Below are 21,949 nucleotides of genomic sequence, written 5' to 3'. Positions count from 1 at the left end.
GTTTTTGCTAAATAAGCACAAGCATGGTAAGCCTTGAACTGGTATTATTATATATGACGTTTCGATTTCCAGCTTTAGTTTGCCTCATTCATATGGGACATATTTAATTAAAGCTTTCAATCTGCATTAGACCTGAGTATTCATATTGGGCTGGTACATACGTACCTATGGATTTCTCCCTGATCACAGGATTCTGGGAGAACTTTCAATTCATCTACTTTTTGCCCCTTTGTCTTGGTAATGATTACTGACTTAGATGGTTTAAAAGGAGATTACAGAAATTCATGGGGTATATATCCGTGGCAACTAGTTATGATGGCTGTATACTGCCTCCGGGATCAGAGGCAGTATGCCTCTGCATACCAAGTTGCTGGGGAACAGCAGCAGGGCAATGCTACGGCCCTCAGGTTCACCTTATGGGCTTCCCATAGGTATCTGGTTGACAATTGTGGAGACAGGACATTGGGATAAGTAGGCCTTTTATCTGATGCAGTAGGGCTCTTGTTATGTTCTTATTGTGAGCTAGACTTCTTTAGAGGGAGAGGCAGTCATCTCTTAAGTGATAAGAGTTCATAATTTCCACTGCCAATGTATGAACCAGAAATTACCCTCTTCTGCCTAACCCTGCTCTTTCACCCATATTTGTGTATTTTTCTTCACCAACCCCCACCACAACCTCTCCTTGGTGCTTGTAGTATTAATGACAAGACTTCACCACATGGTTGTGCTTGAATGCTAATGAAATCACAGGGACTTTTTTTGCATTGATTTCAATGAGACTTAACCACAAGTAACTTTGGCTAGACTGGAGCCTCTCTATTTAACTACAGTGATATAGATCACATTCCTACAATGATATAGATCACATTCCTACACAGTAAATTCCTGCTTCCAAGTTAATAAAGTCTATATATAAGCTGAAAGACAACAGAGCATAGCTCCTCCCAGGAACAGGGCGCTACAAAAGTGACACTTCTAATGGCTTCTGGATAAAATTATTCAAAATATCTGTCAAGCTAAATACTAAAAAAAATAGTACAGGATGCAAACACTGATGTTTCAATTAAGAGAGAGAGAGAGTATGTGTGTGCATACGTATGTGTGTATACCCTTTAATTGAAATAACAGATGTTGTGCTATAGAAAATGTTTGCATCTTTTATTAAAATGTTGAGTAAGAAGCCTGAAAGATATTTATATATAAAAATTTGGCATATGCAATCTGTCTGATATCGTGGCATGCTCTTGTTATAAAAATAAGAAGCAAGGAAAAGTATTACTGGAGCTTTTAGATAAAGGTAAAGGGACTCCTGACCATTAGATCCAGTCGTGGACGACTCTGGGGTTGTGGCGCTCATCTCGTTTACTGGCTGAGGGAGCTGGTGTACAGCTTCCGGGTCATGTGGCCAGCATGACTAAGCCGCTTCTGGCGAACCAGAGTTGTTTACCTTCCCGCCGGAGCGGTACCTATTTATCTACTTGCACTTTGACGTGCTTTCGAATTGCTAGGTTGGCAGGAGCAGGGATCGAGCAATGGGAGCTCACCCCGTCGCGGGGATTCGAACTGCCAACCTTCTGATCGGCAAGCCCTAGGCACCCACAGAGCTTTTAGGATCTTCCAATTACATACATTACTGATATAATTTCCGTTGTATAAAAGGCCTTCCAATTTTAGCAATGTTACAAACTGACTTATGCTACTGTCCTAGTGAATAACATTTCCCCCCTTATCATAGATGGCATCCAGTCTTGCAACACAATTGTAGGCAATTCTTTTCAGAAGTAAGACCGACTGGGTTCAACAAAATAGATATGCAGCCTTAATCTCTTAATCATTGGATTAGAGCATGAAAATTAGTATTAAATGCACACATAAAGATGATGAAGGTCAATGTCAATGAGCATTTGTGTGATACTGTTACTGCTTTTTGCAGTTTCTGCCAACCAAATACCCCTAGCAATAAAATAGCACAAGTCAATGTGCTGAATTAATATATTTTCATTTGCATGGATGACTCTATCTTATAGTGCTATTTTGCCTATACAGATTATAAACAAGAGGTTGCCCTTTATAAAATGTAGATGAAATAGGCAGAACATTCTACTGTTACTAGTGAAGTTTATTCAACAAACTATATAATAACTGGCAATACCAGCAAAATCACCTGTTAAAAGAGATTTCTGAATTATGAAGCAGTATATAAATGCTTTTAAATAAAATAAAGAAGACTTGATTAATCCACCTGCTACCAATTAAAAATACACATAACTCAGAGAGCTATAAAACATGTAAGCCCTCAACTTTTTTGGAAAAATCTTGTGAATTCGAAGTAAAATCTGGAAATGTTGATATTCTTCTCATAAAAAAGCAGAGGGGTACTTTTATTGTGAGATCTGAATTTCTTTCTGGATAGGCTGTTACGTTACAAAATTAAATGTGCTTCTTTGTTTCTAATCACAGAAGACCAAAAAAAGCTTTTTGTATGAACTATATCCTCCTTAATTTAATCTCCATAGTAAAATCCATTGCAAGAATATATGTAATGACAATTCACCCTTCTATGGGAAAAACACAATTTTCCTTGTTTTCTATTTATCCTATAATCAGAGCCCTGCGGGAATTCAGTATCTGCTACAGTAAACATTTTTACTAAGAAACATTTCATTATTCATGTTGTATAGGCAAATGGTAGCAAAAAACAATAACAAAAAGTGAAATATCAGGTCTTCTTACCAGTCTATGCCCAGTTTTCTTGCCTTTAGTAACTGGTTTTCAATCCAGTTTGGCCTTTGTTGTTCAATGCTCTGTATAATCTTGTGAGTCACTTGTTTAGGGCTACTTTTCTTTTTCCCTATAATATTTTCCAAACATACACGAACCAAACTGAGCTTCTCTTTGCTCCATCTGTCAAGAGTCGTACCCGTTAAAAGTTCTGTGGTGTTTCCATCCGCAAATATCCGACATATAATTACAATCAAGATCCAGACAAGAAGACCAGCTTTTTTCGATTCAATTAAGTTTTTTGGCATTTTTCTCTCAGAGAGAAAAAAGAAATACTTAATTGGGGGAGGCAAACATGCAATCACTGTAGGTAACTTGCTGATTACAATAGATACTGCCTGAGCAGCAAGCCTTGTGAAGCCTTTAAAAAAAGAATGAAAGAAGGTATGATTAACATTAAACACTCTTGCTATACAATGCAGTTATGAAGACTGAATGCCAATGTTTAATTTTAGATGTCTCTTAGATGTATAGCCCTGGTTCACATGTTTGCTGGGGTTGCTACCATTATTTTGTGGTGCTGGAGTGAACATGACTTCATGCAGATAATATTTTGTGTAACCTGGACAGTCCATAAGACCAGAGGGTCAGTTAGTGCATATTTCCACCCAACCTTTTTTATGTGAAGAAATCCCATTAACCAGTTCTTTATATGATCAGTCTCTTGTACTGAGCATCTGGACAAGGTGGTGGAGGCAGGCCAGGGTTAAATATCCTGGAAGTGGACCGGAGTGAAGCCTTTTGGCCTGGCCCAGCCCAGCCCAGCCCATCCGCTGCAACCAGTCTGTCTGTGATTGGCTGAATGTTGGGCAGACTGAAATTCACTTTCCAGGCCAGTGCAAGTCCAATTTGGAGTCATGCTGGCCTGGGAAAACACTTCAGCTCCATGTCCCATGCTGGATCAAGGCGCACACCAGGCGCTGTCCCGCATAGACCCCCAACCCCAAAGGTAAGGGTCATTATATGATCAGCTGCTTGTACAGAACATCTAGTTCACACTTGATGTTTTCTGTGTGTTGGAGGTAGGGATAAAAGATTGCATATTCATTAAGTGCCATCAGAGCCAGTACCAGCCTCTTGTTACAAATAAAGATTCTGTGAATTTATTCTCTACCAAGAGAATAGCAACCTAACCTATTTCACAAAGTGGTTGTGAAAATAAAATGGGATGCCTCTCTGAGGACCTAAGAAGAAGTGTCTTCAGTTGTAAGACTATGTACACTTCATTTTATATGCACACTAATCATCTTAATAACATTCAGTGGGATATAGCTCACTGAGTTTCCTACTTCATCAGGAATTTTAAAGGTAAAGGGTCCATCTCCATGTTGCAATCTAGCCATAACAAAAATCAATATACTATCTGTATATTATCTATACAGTTCTGCTACTTTAATACCACTTGAAGTTGGTTCAGACATAAATTACTCCCACATTCCACATTAAAGACCCTTTCATAAAAAAGTAAGAGTCAAATATAAGCGTGACATTTTGAAATTTAAATTCAAGCACAAAATGAATAAAGGATTTTGAAACTTGTCTCAGGAGCTAATTAGAGGGAAAGGTTCCAAGTTTTAAAAACGGTGTGCCATTACATATTACAAATATGTGACAAAGTACATTCCAATGTTACACCCCAGCATAAACTATAAATTAAACTTGTGATGATCGTAACATATTTACAATAAACAAAATATGAACATAGCAATCTGTTTAATAAACTGTAAAAGACGTAAAGAAGAACAGGTTGCTATTTTAATAATTGGAGACCTTTAGCTATCACTAACATAATTTTAGCAAATGCAATAATGTATTAAATGTATTAAAATTTAAATAAAATTAAAATTGATCGTAAGTGGCAGTTGTGCTTATTTTATGGCACTAAGTTCCTTATCTTCTGTTGCTCATGCTGTTATTCTTGTGTGGTGCATCTTCCTGTCCTGCAAGAAGTGCTCAGAGACCCAGAAGCGCCAGTGCGACTGGACAACAGTGGAGACAACAAAGGCAGAGCACACAAGAGCTCTCTGCTTCTGCTACCACATATGTAAGCTAAGGAAGAAAGAGTATTGCCTCCTCACTTGTCCCAACACAATTGCAGAAACATCTGGCTAACTGGGAGCCTAGGAACCTAGCCACATCATGACAGCTACCACGACAGACATACAAGGGTGTATGTTATTTGCAGCATTGTAGTGTAGGAAAGGGTCTCACCCACTCTTTAATCCTACTTTCCCACCCAACCACTACAAACACATGGTATAATGCCAGTCTTGCCAGACACTGAACTAAGAAGAATAGCCAACTTAACTGTAACAAAATTTGATGATTGTTGACATTTACCTGTGTCCACTGCTATAGCCCCTACCCAAATAGCATCACTAAATATACCCCTCAATTTTTTTTTCATATTAGTGAATGGCTACCATTCTCTCCTGTGAGGTAAAAATGTAAGTGCTGTACTGAGGGAAACTTATTGCAACAAGAGCAAATCTAGCTCTCTATTGGATGGTATGGATGCCAGGGTGGATGGGGGAAGTACTATGCATCTTAGTTTGTACTGTGCACAGATATATATATATATATATATATATATATATATATATATATATATAATCTAATTGGTTTATATAGACTATGCATTAAAATTATCACTAAAAGGTCATAAGTTGAAAACAACTACACCTAAAACATTTCAAAATATAAATAACATGAGTAGTTAAAAATTACATTATAAAAAATTGCATATTAAAATGCATGTCAAATTTACATTTCAAGGTAGGCTTTTCTGAACAACAAAAGAAGAAGAAGAAGAAGAGTTTGGATTTGATATCACGCTTTATCACTACCCGAAGGAGTCTCAAAACGGCTAACATTCTCCTTTCCCTTCCTCCCCGACAACAAACACTCTGTGAGGTGAGTGGGGCTGAGAGACGTCAAAGAAGTGTAACTGGCCCAAGGCCACCCAGCAGCTGCATGTGGAGGAGCGGAGACGCGAACCTGGTTCACCAGATTACAAGTCTACCACTCTTAACCACTACACCACACTGGCTCTCTGAAACTGAAGGGTTTCAGCAGCACCAAGAACAGTGCATTGACTGTATCTGCCTAACGCCAATAGACAGGGAGTTCCAGAGTGCATGTGCTGCCAAATGCGAAGATTGATTCCTTGCAAGTGTGGAATGGACTTTACATGGCACTTGTAAAAATGTCAGTGTCACAGTTCAAAGTGGCCAAGTGGGTGTATATGGATAAGGCAATCCCTCAAGTAAATGGGTCCTAAATAGTTAAGAGCTTTATATACTAATAGTGACATCTTGAATTTGGCACAGTAACTACTTGGCAACCAGTGCAGATCTCTGAGTAGAGAAGTAATATGTTGACAGGGCTTCACTCCTGTCAGGAATCTGGCTGCAGCATTCTGCACTAACTGCAGTTTCCAGACCAAGCACAAGGGAATCCTCACATGAAGTGAATTGCAGTAATCCAATACTGAAGTCACCAATGCCAGGATTAATAGTATGTTTATTCTGTCACCCCATTTGCTTTCCCAAAGAGACCTTGCTGAATGTGGGCCTTCCACTAGCCCACAATGACAAGGATTGCGCTAAGAACTCAGTAAGACAAAGTACTGCACCCAAGTATGTAAGCAGTTCCATGAAGTCTTCTAAAATACCATAAATTGTATTACTATAGTATTCATTATCAAATCACACCACTTAATTCTAATTTTTCAGTTTTGATTTGTCCTCGTTAAATGTATAGCTATTATTTTGACAGGAATTATATAAGCACACCTACATTTCCCAGATTCTTTTCTCTTCATTTCTCTAGGTGTGTAATTCCACTCCTTTGGAACAGTCTTCAGCAAACTTTCAGGGACAATTTGCTTGTGTTGATAGGTTCCATAGTTTTCCGTTGCTTCCCATGAATGCATCAAAGAAATGATCTGCTTCACAATACCCTTAACTGAATTAATCAAAGTCAGCTTCAAGCATCTGATAACCTCTGGCTCTGACTCAACGCAACTAGAAACTTTGGAGACAAAATAGTAATAATATTAATTTAAAAGAAAACATTAAGTTGAGCCTCTTTAGCAACATTTAATGTTACTATTTTAGAAAGTTTTGTATACTTTTCCATGGTACAGTTGTATAATAAAAAAACAACCAGAGTAAAATAAGTTTCTACATAACAATACTATGTTACCAAATGTCACACTTTTATAAATCATTATTTTCTCAGTTGCCATGCCTTTGTTGTTTTGCTTAGAAGCTGATAATTACTACTATCCAACATACTACTTCTGTTTATCTTTGCACTTAGACAAGTTATCATGACTGACTTGACCTGTGTGATAATATAACAATGTATTGTATTTAAAGGTAATTGTGGCTTTTGGTGGTTTAGTTTCTTAAATGGTGGAATAGACTGAGTTCTGGTCCTGGCTACAGAAGAGGAAAATACTAGTTCAGGCTCCTTCCTCAACTGTCATTAGCAGCCATTCCATCAGGCTATAAAAAGAAGTGGAATACACAGGCATTTCCATCAGTAACATTTGGGTCTTGCTCTCTTTGAAATCTTTCCATTTCAGTTGCTCATTACCAGAGTTCTAGATAACTAAGAAATAGTCCCAGGATTGCTTATCCCCCTCCTCCCTCTCTTTCATTTTGCATCATGGCTTTTAAATTGTTAACCTTAGTGCAAGAACTGTCTTATCACTGACATTTGTGTGCCACCCTGGGAGCCGTTTTTTGGCTGAAGAGCAGGATAAATATACTCTGGATGAATGAATGAATGAATGAATGAATGCTTTAGAAAACACTGAGTTAAATCTGCAAGAACGAGGCACATGAAATGAAGTTCAAAATGGAAGTGCCTGATGTGGTGCTACAGATGAAGCTAAGTGGAGATTTTCCTAGAGCATCCAAGAATGAAAGTACGGTAACTTCTGTGGTATTATAAGAAATTTCTACGACTGGTTCTCAATTTGAAACCTAAGATCCTCTTTCAGATGCAACTTTAGATTTTCTAAAGCACCCCACACATATGTTGCTGCCCACCTAGCACTGGAAGAATACCTCTGGGGCAAATTGGGAGTGTGGTACAGAACTACAAGGGGTAGGAATTGGTGAATCACATAAACAGAACTCCACTCCCAGCAAGACTGGATACACTCCCGAAAGAAAGAAAATTTCACTGTGTTTTTCATACCTGATATATTGTATAAACAATCCCACATCTGTTCTTTTTCCATGTAGTTTTCAAGAACACCACCAAGTGATTTGGGAGATAAAGTACAATAAGAAAGCACTGCAAAGATTGCTTCAGTCAGACTAGGTTCTTGGCTGCTCTTCATGTCTAGGCAAGTACTTTGTTCTCCACTTTTTGATGATTCAGATTCTTGAATAAAGAAAGTAGAAAAGTTCAGAAGTTGAGGTAGTAGTGAAAGTGTAAGTGGACCTACAACAAAATTTTGTAGTATAATGAATGTCAGAATCTAGCTAATATTTGGGCTAAGAAGGAAAATACAAGCTACAGAATTGTACCAGACAAGGAATCCCTGGGCAAACCAGCCTGACTAGGCTGGTTGAATGCAAGCCATTATCAAACAATGGCAAGGCATCTACATGTCAAAGAACCTTATCAGGTCTGTGCAAAGCAAGGGTTGCTGATGTGATGGAAAGGCGACAGAAAAGAGTGTCATTTTACAGGAGTCTTGGATTTTTGTTGAGAGGTGTTGCTGGGAAGGAGGGAGGAGGCCAGAGGCCAGACCTCTCTGAGCTGCAGGGCAGGCCAGAACTCCATGCAGCAATGGTCAGAGGAAGCTGCACTGAGAGACAGTGGGCAATGAGAGGGGCAATGGAAGACACTCTTGGGGTATAATTTGCTGCACAGCCTCCACTGCCCACTTCTAGGTGTAATTATGTCTTAATAAAACCATATTTCTTAAAGACACTAGCCGCTGTGCCTCAATCTTTCTAAAGGAAACCCAACCCTGTGTAAGCAGTTGGAACCCCTGGATTCTCACACTGCTCATGGAGATTGGGGTGGCATGTAATAGTATTTTTAGGCTAAGATCTATGGTCTTTTCTTACACAATAGGGATTTTTCTTACAAAAACAAACTCTTAAATGATTTCCGTGTTCTGTGCTAGAGAAACAATTGTTTACAGCTCAGCGTGTCTAGGCAGGATGCAATCCGCTGAAGCTCAGGGTAATGGTCAGTCAAAAGCTTAATAAATGCTGTCACTCCATCCTTGTGATCCTTGAACACACTAGTAAATATAATCCAACAGCAGGGGGAGAATATGATCTTCAGACATCTGTCAGTCTTTGCTGACATGAACTTGAATAGGTAAATGAGTGCATTGCAACATTCAATAAAAAACAGGACAAAAGTTTAGTTGTGGTGCTCTTCTGACAAATGTTAGACCAAATGCTGGACCAAGAGAGCTGCAGAATATCTACAGCTAACGTTTTAGTAAATAACAAACACATTATATTTTAAACAGTATTAGCATGATAAATGTGAATTCCTATCCAAACAAAAAATCCTGAGCAAAAAAATGAGAGAAAATTAGATTGCAAGTATTGAGCCTAATGCTAATTATGTGAAGTGATGACCATGATCCTTCTGCTAATATTAAAATAGTGAACAATGTGGCAATCCAGAACAATTTACTTGTGTTTCTTCAGCGGTAAAATATTGCAACTATAGAAAGTGTCAGTACTTACTGGAACTCCTCAGTAAAAGTTTCACTAAGAGACAATCGTGATGTAGCAGGGTTTCCAAAAGCAAGTTCCAATTACAGCATGGCTGGGATAAGAGCAGCTTGAGTTGACCCTGGGCTGCCATTCCTCTGGCTGATGGAGTCCTTTCAAAATGTAAGATAAAGACAGAATAATGTCGTTAATTTATCTATGAAATTAATAGCCTTAAAGTGCAGATGTAATGCTAACTCCTTTAAATGTCAATTCCTCCCAGATTACTCTGAAAATGCTTTCATGGTTGCTTACTTTAAGGCTGCTCAGGGAAGGAATTACATTTAATCTCAACTAGCTAAAAAGCAAATTAACATTTGGTAGACTGCCAAATTTTAACTGATACAAAGTAACCTCACTTATCTCTTTCATTGGGGCCAGATATGCTCTTGTTTCATGAGGCAAAAATCATTTTTAATGCCTGAATAAATCTGAGGCATTATATTTTAGTTCAATGTTGTATTTAAGTGTTTAGAGTGATGTTATAAAATATTTGAAATCAAGTCTGTGAAATAAGAAAGAAACAAATAGGGTTGGGTGGGAAATACGATGCAAGCTACTTGTCACACTATAATTAAGGCAGAATTATAAAAGTATATTCGGTAACATAAAACAGATGTGTCCAATTCTGGGCACCACAATTTAAGAAGGATGTTGACAAACTGGAACGTGTGCAGAGGAGGGAAACCAAGATGATCAAGGGTCTGGAAACTAAGCCTTACGAGGAGCACTTGAAGGAGCTGGGTATGTTTAGCTTGGAAAAGAAGAGACTGAGAGATGATAGCCATCTCCAAATATCTGAAGAGCTGTCACATGGAAGAGGGAGCACACTTGTTTTCTCCTGCTCTTGAGAGTAGGACTCAAGGCAATGGCTTCAAGTTACAATAAAGGAAATTCTGACTAAACATTCAGAAAATCTTTCTGACAGTAAGAGCTGTTTGGCAGTGGAATAGACTCCCATGAGAGGTGATAGACTCTCCTTCTTTGGAGGTTTTTAAGCAGAGGTTGGATGGTCATCTGTCATGGATGCTTTAGCTGAGATTCCTGCATTGCAGGGGGTTGGCCTAGATGACCTTTGGGTCCCTTCCAACTCTATGGAAGTTCTATGATTCTAAATTATATATTAAGTATAAAGGCTTCATATTAGCCCAGTTCCCTGCTCAATTTCCCAACATTTCTATGTATTCAGATAATGTTCAGGAAATGCATAGCTCTTTTCACCATGCTACCATTACCATGCTATGTAATTAGGTATCTAACTATACAAATTAGAGCAACACTTCCCTTCAATTTCTAAACATAAGAAAAACAAGGCCTTTGGACAGTTAAGTATTTAAAGTAATATTTAAAGTGACTTATGGAATATTGAGGTAGAAAAAAAGCTCAACTATCATTGACCAGATGGGATGTTATTGCTTTTCAGTATTTGCCAATTCTTGGCTCTTAGAGCATCATGCAAATTGAAATGTACAGTTGATGTGATTCACTCAGAGGGAAAATAAGAGTATTACAGACATTCCCCGAAGCCACTATACTAACACTAGTAAATGCACTGAAAAGTTTTATATTGGACATATGGAGAAGCATATGTTCTCTCATCTTACAAGCTCATGTAGCTGTGAACACAAGGCTAGCCACGTAAAGAGGAAAAGGTGAACTATATATAAAATATGACACATATAAATGTTTAATTTGGTATTAAGAAAAGAACAAGTGATGGTTTGCATCTACCTCTACGAATCTACTACAATTGGGAGGCCAGCTCATCCAGGAGCTGTTGGCAATCTTACCACTTTTTTCATATCCTTTCCAGCAATATATGGATGCTTTTACATGGTACCACTAAGCTGTATTGGAGGTAGGAGGAAATGACTAGCACGGCAATGCCAATGGAAACTGCAGCACCAGCAATCAGGATATAGCCCTGTAATTCAACCTCCTCCTTTTATGCACATTCACCAAAGCTTAAAATTGGGCATTCAGCCACTAAATCAACATGAACATGCATGGAAAATCATTTATTATTAACTAAAGATACATGCATGTATTTATTTATTTAAATAGTTATGAAAATATGTATATACTGCTATATCATGAAAATATCAAAGTGGTTTACAGTGTCATGTCGTGTCGTGTCATGTAGTGGTTAGGGTGCTGGACTAGGATCAGAGAAGCCAGCTTAAAATCCTCAGTCACAGAGCTGGCTGGATGACCTTGGACTAGTCACACACTCTCAGCCTAATTCATGGGATTGCTGTGCAAATAGAACGGAGGTGAGGAGGACCATGTATGCTGTCTTGACATTCTTGGAGAACAGAGGGAATTAAAAATAGTATATAACTAAGTACGCATATCATCAACATCAATTTTTTCCAATCCTACTTTAAGTTATATTACAGGAAGCTTAACATCTAATCTAAAGGATTGATTCCAGCATTACACAAACTGAAGTCCATTTGTGCAATGGGGCTCTTTCTCATGTCAAAACATTTATACTGTTTATTTAGTCTTATTTTATAAGCTTCAACACATTATTCATGCAATATTGACTAATGTGTAAAGATAAAGACATGAACCCTATCGGAGTATTCTAGGTCATACGCGATTAGAAATGTGTCAATGTTCACAGGGCCCTAGGTTGAATCCCTAACAATCTGCTCCATCTTCCTCTGTGCATTGGAAAAGGCTTGAAGTGGGAAGCATGCACTATTTGAGTAGTCTTTTTACAAGATTTAGGGTTCTAAATTACACGAGGAGCACACCCATACAGAACAGGCCTTACAGAGGGCAGCAAGGCCAACTGACAGGGACCTGATGGAGTGGATGGGGACACAAAGTGTGGCCCCTGCTCTACCCCTCATATGATTCCAATTCTACAAGGCACTTGATATCTGAATAGAGCTGTGATTATTTCTATAACCGGGTTTACACAGATATGCTGACTATATATTTGTTTTATAGTTGCCTCTAAAGAACCTCCATTCACACTGGACATTAATAAACTGAAGTGCAGTTTCCTCTTATTTTTTCTGTATTACTATATTGAATGGTAGAAAAAGCTACCGTAATTTTCTGTGTATAAGACAATGTTTTTTGCTTTTAAAAATTAGTCACAAATTGAGGGGGGTCATCTTATACAAGGATGGTGAATGTACAGGTGTTTGGGCTTGGGCTTTGTGGCAGGCAGCCTGGGCTTGGGTGTGGGCTCTGGTGCGGGTGGTCTGGACTTGGATTCGGGTTTGGGCTCTGACACGGGCAGTCTGGGCTCAGGTTTGGGCTCTGGTGCAAGCAGCCTGGTCTCAGGTTCAGGCTCTGGCATGGGGAGGCTGGTCTCAGGTTCAGGCTCTGACTCAATTTGGGGTTCAGAAAAAAAGGTGTTGTCTTATACATGGGGGTGTGTTATACATGGAAAAATATGGCATGTTGAAATTAAAGACATGTCATTAAATGTAGCAGAAGCTAAAGATTTAGTTTTTCAGAATAAGTATTAAAAATCATAGCATTCATTTAAATATGCAGGTTACTGAGAAAGGATACAAATTCTGTGGGGAGCATAGATAGCCTGCTAAAACGGGCGTGGGAGGAATTTTGGTCCAAAGTTAGAAAAAGAATGACAGTACAGCTGATGGCATATGCTTCATATGTAAATTGTCATTACACTTACTGAAACGGCAAGGAAATTATGCATTGCTTCCAAACATGCAACAAATTCTAAAAATACCAAATACGAACAAATCAGTTGTTCAAATGAAGTTTAGTTTTGTAGAATTATCTAGCTTTTCTAATGCCCAAAGTTACTACTTTTTCCAGATACAAAATAAAGTTTCATGTAATACTCAAAATTTAAAGTCAAAATAGTTAAACGGGAAAGAAAAACTTAGATTGAGTTATTTTATTGTCAAGAACAGCACATTTAGACATTACTAAAGCAAGAGATTATGTCTATAATCAAACATCAATGTTAAAATAATTAGATACTGCTAAAGAAGAACTACCCATTCTTCAACAACAATTACCATCACACTAAAATAGTTTGAATTGGAAGCTGGTGTAAATATAAGATGCCTGTAGTTTAGCCCTGGGTACGTGGGCTGGGGAATGTGTGAGCACCATTGCTCACTATTTGGCCCACATTCTTACCATCAGTCTCAAACATGGTACACAAAAGCAGAAATCGCAAAGCGGCTTAAAACCATGTTTATGGTCAGCGCCCCATTAGAAAAGCAGTAGAGGAAATTTGTATCAGAGAGTGGAGCATCTGGATGAGGAAGTGTGGCTAATTTCAGATCCCATCAGCTGGGCAAAACAATGTATAGTCTATACATTAAGTCTACACAGGCTCCACATAGAATCTGTGTGAGAAAACCATTATGAAGAAACTATATTTGATATCTGTATAATAGTCTATTGCAATTGACTTGAACAGTTGCTCTGTTATTCTGATACTGTTGTTTCTGTGGTTTTATTTTATGATTTTAACTTATTTTATTTATGATATTCCTGTAACACGCTCATTTGGTGAAGGGCAGGCTAAAATTAAAAATACCGTATTTTTCGCCCTATAGGACACACCGTCCCATAAGGCGCACCTAGTTTTTTTGGGGGGGTGGGAAATAAAGGGGGGGAAATTATTTCCCCCCCCAGGCCGAGCTTCCCCCAACCCCAGCCCCCAGAACAGGCAACTCTCCGCAAGCCATGGGAGCCCAGGGCAGGGCTCCCGCGCCTTGCGGAGAGCCGCGCGAAGTCTGGACGTGCTGAGTTCAGCGCGCCCAGCCTTTGGCATGCAGGCAACTCTCCGCAAGCTGCGGAAGCCCAGCGCAGGGCTCCCACGCCTTGCGGAGAGCTGCACGAAGTCTGGAGAGCGAGAGGGGTCAGTGCGCACCGACCCCTCTCGCTCTCCAGGCTTCAGCGAAAGCCTGCATTCGCCCCATAGGACACATACACATTTCCTCTTCATTTTTGGAGGGGAAAAGTGTGTCCTATGGGGCGAAAAATACGGTAAAGGAATAACATTGAACTGAGAAATCAATAGATTCTATCTCAGTTTCTTATCTACATTTTAATATAAAGATACTTACTTCAGTAAAGAAGGGGAAAATTCTGTGATGCCAGATAACCAGCGTAATGGTTGGTCAAGAGTAGGCTCCAAAAAATCTGAGGGCAAGGGATCACCAACACTACTATGGAATGTCCTGAAAAATACAAGTAGTTCAAGTAGAATTAGTTCAATAATCATACTTCTTTAACAGCTTTTGAACAGCAAACAAGTATTTGGCTTGGAATCAATGAGCTACTTGTAGAAGGTTTTTCAGTTCAACACAAGGGGGTCTCCAATTTCAAGTCACAGTCACTGTTCGCACATTATTATTATTATTATTATTATTATTATTATTATTATTATTATTGGTATTATCTGCCCTTTACCAGGACGTCCCAGGATGTGGGTTACAATAATTTAAAATGCAAGTTAAAAATAGTTTTTAAAAATTACAGTTGCTGAACAGGGTGGAATATAGTGTCTCCAAACCCACAACAGTGGTGGGAAAGCCTTGTTGCACAAGCAACACTCCACTTGCTGTTCTTAGGATTCAAGTCAAAGTACAATATAAAATTTTTCTGCTCAGATTTAAGCTATGATTTACATTTTAATGTATTCCTGTTTCTACTAGTCAGAGAATGACAGACAGTAACAACCCTCTCCTGCTGTTGCTCCACAGAGACTGGTATTCTCTAGAGCTGGGCTATTGTGTAGCCTTTACACTTAATACAGAATTCTTTCTGCTTTGTTCCATGTCCCAACACAGGATAGTTCAGTGGCCACAAATAAACATTTTATAGCCATTTGCTCCCTTGCAAACTAAGGAGGCATTTTTTTGCAACTCTGTTGATCTTAAAAAACTTTTTTTGAGTATGCTTGCAGCAGTGAGCAGCTCTCTGCATGCCAGCTTCTAGCCCAGCAGCACTTACTAGGCTTGTGGTTCTTGTCTGCCTTCAGGGGTTCATGACTGCCATGACAACCATACATTCTCTCAGCATGTCATCAGTGGGAGGCCACCTTCTCAATTGTGGCAGAAGACGGCTATTTGGTTGTGGAGGATTTCTCTTGGTCTCTCTTCTCATGATCATTTCACTTTTTGCTAAGGTTCAGACTGGCAGCAACCACTTCTCTCTGCAGGGGTGGTGGACTTTGATAAATTTATAGCCGAGATGCCAGGTAATACTGTAGGCATTTTGTGAGGTGATTGACATCGCCTTCATCAGGTAAAGCTTGTTTAATTCCTTGGTTTACTGGTGTGTTGGGAATTGTGATGTAGGAAGCAGAATAGCTGTAGTGAAAGTTGCAGGAAACTACTGTGTGGTGATCCAACACAGTTAAGACCTATTACTGAGCCTCACCATGACTGTGATGAAAGTGAAGAAACAATACTTCTCCTTTATATCTGACCTTTGGTGGTGTTAAAATCACTATCTGAGAACAGTAATGGACTGGATAAGAACCAATGAACAAAAGCTCAAGCCACGCAAAATGAAAGTACTGTTTGTGAGTAGGTAATCTGTCCAGGGAAGTGGGGTTCTGAGTAGGTGGCACCCCCAAAGGATCAAGTCCACAATCAAGAAGTGTTCAAAGATCCAACTTTGTCACTAGAGGCCCAAGTGACCTTAGTAGTCCAAAGCACCTTTCATTAACTTCAGTTGGTGCCCTAGCAGTAACTTGTCCTGGACAAATAGCCTGGCAGATTAGACTACTTTGAAGAATGAAGACAACACTGCAGAGAAAGTACAAGTAAATAAAAATGCAGACGCTGGGCTACTAACTGAGACTGGTCATTGGGAATGTATTTTGTCAGTGCTTAAACAACTGCACTGATTCCTGGTTCTTTGTATGATTCTAGGTGGTGGCGCTAACCTTTAAATGTGGAACTGATTCCTGGCTATGAAGTATGGCCCATCTTGGAGATTATGGGGCCATTCTCCCCCATGGAAGGTGATACCCTGAAGGATACTGAATGCCTCCCTGTCTTCACTGGAACACATTCCAGACATTTTTCTAAAGTAATTTTCAAATGCATATGCAGCCTAAACACCAGTGAATAACCTGGTTGCCCCCACTGTCCATTACTAGTAATGAAAATGCTACTAACAGACAAATATATTCAGCTTAAATTTCTTACTATGTTCTTTATGTATAAAATATCCTATAGCAGCTGCCTCTTGTCTCAAAAGCTGGGGAAAGCATCTGTGAAAGTATTTGATACAAGAGCAATATTCCATGTTTGAGTTGTGCTATTCTCCTGTAGCGTATGACAAGGTGAGAACTGATTTTGTAAATCTCAGTGCTAGTGTGAAATGATGAGATGCATAAATGATGAATTCCCAACACTGTTGCCTTATAGAATTTAAATAATTTGATGTTGGAAAATAAACTGGAAATTAATATTGGAGACAGCTGAGATAGTTTGGTACACCTTGACTTATTCATCAATACGCTTTTTACTGGACTTACTTTGTACCAAGAATATGTGAATAGTATAAACATTAAATTCATTTAAATTCCTTTAGAATTTGAGTGTCTGCAAAGATTATGAAAAGCAGCATTTACATGCTGATAGCATTAAAACGAATTAGGATAACTGAGCGTTCTATGAGATTTTTAAATAAAAAGATGGGAGTCTTTTATTTTTTAATGGAATACAACATACTGGCAATAAAACTGAACAGGTAACATAGGTTCCTATTAAAATTGACAGCAAAATTGAATGGTTGTGGATTGCAGTCATGATAATTTATTAACCGCCAGAATGAATTTTCAGGAATGTTTGACACTCCAATGATGTCAAGGTTGATTCCAACTTCAGGCAATACTTCCATGATACTTGCAGATGGACGTCTCAGATAATTATATTCACTGGCACATATAAGCTGCTCATTTCAACACTGTTGGCTTTACCTCCACTAAAGCCAAGAACCAGAAGGAACTCTTGGTCTCCCCTGAAAGGTGCTTTTCCCTGAGTGACAGTACAGCAGGTGGGATGTACCAAAGGAGTCCCAGTAATACAGGCAATTCCAGGACACCTAAGTCTACAGAACCACTTGCTGCAAAACCCATTTTCAAAAAGAGGCGCCAGCAGATTCATAGAAGTCCAGTTTATAATGTTTATCCAGAGTTTTTGGTGTGGACCAAGTGCCAGCTCTGTGGATGCCAATAAAAAGATGATTGATGGCAAATGTTGCCATAGTAAAAACAGACCTTGTGGAATGGGTTGTGATATTCTGCAGGGCAGGCAGCTTGAGAGAGTCATAAGCCAAGATGATACATACCCTCAGCCAGCATGCTAGCTTTTCTTACCCCAAGAGGGTGGAAAGGAAGAAACAACACTTCTGTCAACCTTAGTCTGGCTGATACAGACTTTAAGCACCCAGTAGATGATCCACTATGTGTCAGGCCTTCTCTAAGGGATGAATCCGGTTAGGCCAGAAGGAGGTTCTGGTTGTAGTAAAAACTTGTATTTGTCTTAGGCATGAATGATAGATCCATACAAAGAATCACAGTCTTTCCACACAGTCTTTCAGGAATATGCATAAGGCACTCAATTCCAAAATAAGCCATGTTGATGTGATGGCCACCAAAAGGAAGACCTTATGAGAAAGGATGTGGAGAGGAACAGTTTGGAATGGTTTGAACACAAGAGTCTTTAAGTTCCTCAAATGAAAACGATGCACTACAGGAGGACATATAGGGATGCCCTCTTTAAAAAACACTTTGGCTTGGAATAAAAGCCAGTTGAAACTGTTTGAGGAGGTAAGTGATGCCTGTGTCAAGTCAACAGTAGCAGTACTGAAAGTCAAAAGCATGAACAGGGCAGCCGCAAGACTCCTTCTCAGAGATTTGCTGGGAAGAGTTAAACAATTCTGCCACTCTGGCTCCCATTCATCCATCAGCTCCAGATCACTGTCTCTGCCATGCAGTGATTAGTCAAAGAACAGGGAAGGGGAGATAGGCACTGCTGCTGGAAGATTTTTCATGTCCCATATATTGCACCCTGTGTGGCGGCTGATCCAGCACTGCCTTGGTACTAATTGCATCAGCAACTGCTGCAGTAGCTGAAGTGGTTTTCTTTTGGGTTTGGGGGGCACGGGGTGTGTGTGTCCTGAGAATTTTAGGGGCTATAGCCATTTGGGCAGTTAAGACAGAGGACTGACAGAGCACAGAAGCATCAGTGACTGATAAGGCTTGCTGCACTGAAAACCAGGGCTGATTGGGAGCATCCTTTGAAGAAAAATCGGCTGTCGTAGTTGAAAATGTATCAGGTCTTGCTGTCAACACATGCAGTGGTATATGGGTGTGGTGGATTAAGTTCTGTGGCTGGAAAAGCAGCAAACCAAGCCCCGAAGAATGGGGACCACCTGCCTCCACACATCCCCCCACCAAGTCAGAGATGGATAGGGAGGAAAGAGAAACAATACATAGGCCAAAAAGAAGGGAGGATGAACAGACCAAACAAAGGAAATGACCAAACAAAATGATGGGTGGGAACAAAGGCCAGGAAAAAAATGTGGATTGGCAAGAAAGAGAAGGAGGTTTTGTTTAAAATTGCAAGTCAAAAATATTTATATCAGTGTTAGGAAAGAATGGTATATGACTCATAGGAAACAATTCAAAATAGCTATATTCTATATATGGCTTGAGCTAGCATGTCAGTTAAATAAATCTTGTTTTCAAAGATGAGCTACTTGCAACCTGTAGGAACCTTAGTGAACACATTTCAATTTTTTCAGGAATAGTAGATATCACTTTCTCTATTTTGTTTATTTCCTTCATGTATTAAAATATACATTTTGAAAACAAACAAACAAAAAAAACCCCCAAATTCTTATTTGAAAGAATAGAAGGAATTCCATATTTTGAAGGGCTTCAGGACAGATAGTCTTGAGTCGTGTGTGTCACTTACTTGATGTAGTTTATTGATTGCAAAGCAGGTTTCAGTTCTCCAAGGAAACACAGATAGCTATCACTAGCATGTGGTTATGGAATGTTAGATGTACAACTGTTGCTTGATCAATAATAAGTTTGTTGTGATTTTCCTTGGATCCAATATGTAAAAACCCTCTGGATTTAAGCTTAGAAATAGCCATGTTGTGTTATTTTGTTTACAGTCTCAAAGGGCTGTGTATCAGGACATGAATGCACAAAGAGTTGGAAGAAAAAATATTCTTCCCAACAGCTAAAATATGGAGTTTAGTAGATGACAGCAGTAAGAATTGTACAATGAAATATGGTTCCTTTTCTTAGTGTGTTTTGAATTAAAATCAGCATGCCTGCTCCCTCCAATGTTATGAAGTTATACTTAGAAGTATCACAAAGCTACGAGATAAACTGAGCGATTTGTTTTTATTAATGTATTTAAAAGATCTCAGTTTGCATCTCACCTTCCACCTAACATACAGTGGTGCCTCGCAAGACGAAAATAATTTGTTCCGCGAGTCTTTTTGTCTTGCGATGTTTTTCGTCTTGCGAAGCACGGTCCGTCGCAACTGCGCCTCTTCAAGCGGCTATAAGAAAAAAGCACAAGACGTTTTCGTCTTGCGAAGCAAGCCCATAGGGAAATTCATCTAGCGAAGCAACGCAAAACCGAAAAACCCTTTTGTCTAGCGAGTTTTTTGTCTTGCGAGCCATTCGTCTTGTGGGGCACCACTGTAATAGACTCAAAACAGGTTACAAACTTGAAGTTCCCTTTTTAAAAAAAGAACAGTCTTGATACTATACTGTTTACTTATATTGTAGTTCATTAACAGTCTTCCTCACTTTGGGGGCTTTCGGTCATGTGTACATTTCATCATGTGCCTTCCATTCGGGACTTTTGGTCATGTGCTTACTCTCTCTCCCACTTACCCTTTCCCCCCTCAAACTCCTGCCTCTTTCCTTGTCCTCTTCTCCTTATTGTCTAGGACAGGCATAGGTAAACTCGGCCCTCCAGATGTTTTGGTACTACAACTCCCATCATCCCTGACCACTGGTCCTGTTAGCAAGGGATGAAGGGAGTTGTAATCCCAAAACATCTGGAGGGCTGAGTTTGCCTATGCCTGGTCTAGGATCAACCTTTATCTTCTAGGTCGATGACTTTTTAAAATATTTTTCTTCCCTCAGTCTTTTACCTGGCCTGCTCCTGTTAGGATTAGAACAGGAACACAGGATGCTAAGCCCATCTAGCTCTGTATTCTGACTGGTAGGAGTTCTCCAGAGTTTTGGGCAATGAGGTTCAGCCCTCCTGACGACTTAGCCCCAGCCCCAGCCTCGGTCCCATCCACATCATACATTTAAAGCGCATGGCTTCCCACAAAAAATCCTGAGCTACAATTTCCAACACTCTGTACAAATTGCAGTTCCCATGATTCTTTGGAAGAAGCCATGTGCTTTAAATGTATGGTGTGAATGTGACCAAGCAGGCAGTAGAGTTAGATATTGCTAGAGGCTTTGCTATTATTATCAAATTCTTAACAACGCAATCTTATGCATGTGTATTTGGAAGTAGTCTCTCTGTGTTCAACTACTCCCTAGTATGCATGTTTAGGATTGCAGCCTTGAGAGTACTGAATATAGACTGGTTTCAAGTTTTCCAGATTCTAATGACACTATTTTCTTCAAACAAATCTGCTGCAGGGTAAAATAATGTACATTCAAGTGCCGCTTCCTATCCACAGTTGAAACCAATGTTCAGATTTTGGTGCATCATTACCATACTGGAATCCAGCCATTACACAAAGACAGATGATTTGTTACTCCTTCTATAGGATAAATGTCTGTTTGTCTTAAAATATTACATCACACTTACTTATACAGGTTCTCCAATGGTGCAGTTAAAAAGACAGCTGCTGCAAGTAAATTGTTGCAATACTTGTGTATTTTATAAATACGACGATTTCTGTCTTTTTGTGGGAACAACAGTTCTTGCACAGAACTGCAAACTGACCACAGCATGCTTTCACAGGTCATCAGAATTGCTATAACATCTATTCTGTAAGAGACAAAGCAAAAACCCCGAAATCAATCGAGGCATCCGATTCAACCCATTCCATCAAGTAATCTGCTACAATGCAGAAAGGATTTTTATATACAAGTGATCTCTTTTACATTATTTAAAATCATCAGGAATTTTAAGTAATAATAATATAATCTTGTCCCTGGCACAACATTCCCAAAGTATACCCAGAGCTCTCATGTTTCACTTTCCCCACGGATTTCAAGAAATGAAGATTATCTGTGGATTAGCTCCCTCCATATATATGAATGAGGAAGGAATTCACCATTTGCACTGTTACACATGTGCAAGCTAGGATTAGAATTTGCTAAAATTTGCAATTTTATCCAATTCTGGATACACCAAATAAAACATTACAACTAAATATAT

General features: G+C 39.2%; 1 protein-coding gene across 4 annotated transcripts in view; it reads right to left on the bottom strand.

Annotated features, from left to right (window-relative positions):
• The window catches only part of KIAA0825, a 184,514-nt gene that overhangs the window by 105,703 nt on the left and 56,862 nt on the right, over positions 1-21,949 (bottom strand). For all 4 annotated transcript variants that reach the window (XM_083465180.1, XM_083465178.1, XM_083465179.1 and 1 more), the window contains 6 exons: positions 21,374-21,556; positions 14,621-14,734; positions 9,516-9,655; positions 7,993-8,181; positions 6,580-6,813; positions 2,734-3,142 (listed from right to left, as the gene is read on the bottom strand). In XM_083465180.1, coding sequence (XP_083321306.1) covers positions 2,734-3,142; positions 6,580-6,813; positions 7,993-8,181; positions 9,516-9,655; positions 14,621-14,734; positions 21,374-21,556 — 1,269 coding nt within the window. The remainder of the gene's footprint in view (positions 1-2,733; positions 3,143-6,579; positions 6,814-7,992; positions 8,182-9,515; positions 9,656-14,620; positions 14,735-21,373; positions 21,557-21,949) is intronic.

Source organism: Podarcis liolepis (assembly GCF_965112155.1).
Source record: "Podarcis liolepis genome assembly, chromosome: 11".
Taxonomy (NCBI): domain Eukaryota; kingdom Metazoa; phylum Chordata; class Lepidosauria; order Squamata; family Lacertidae; genus Podarcis; species Podarcis liolepis.
Note: the sequence above shows the minus strand (reverse complement) of the source record. Positions and strands in the feature narration are given on the sequence as shown.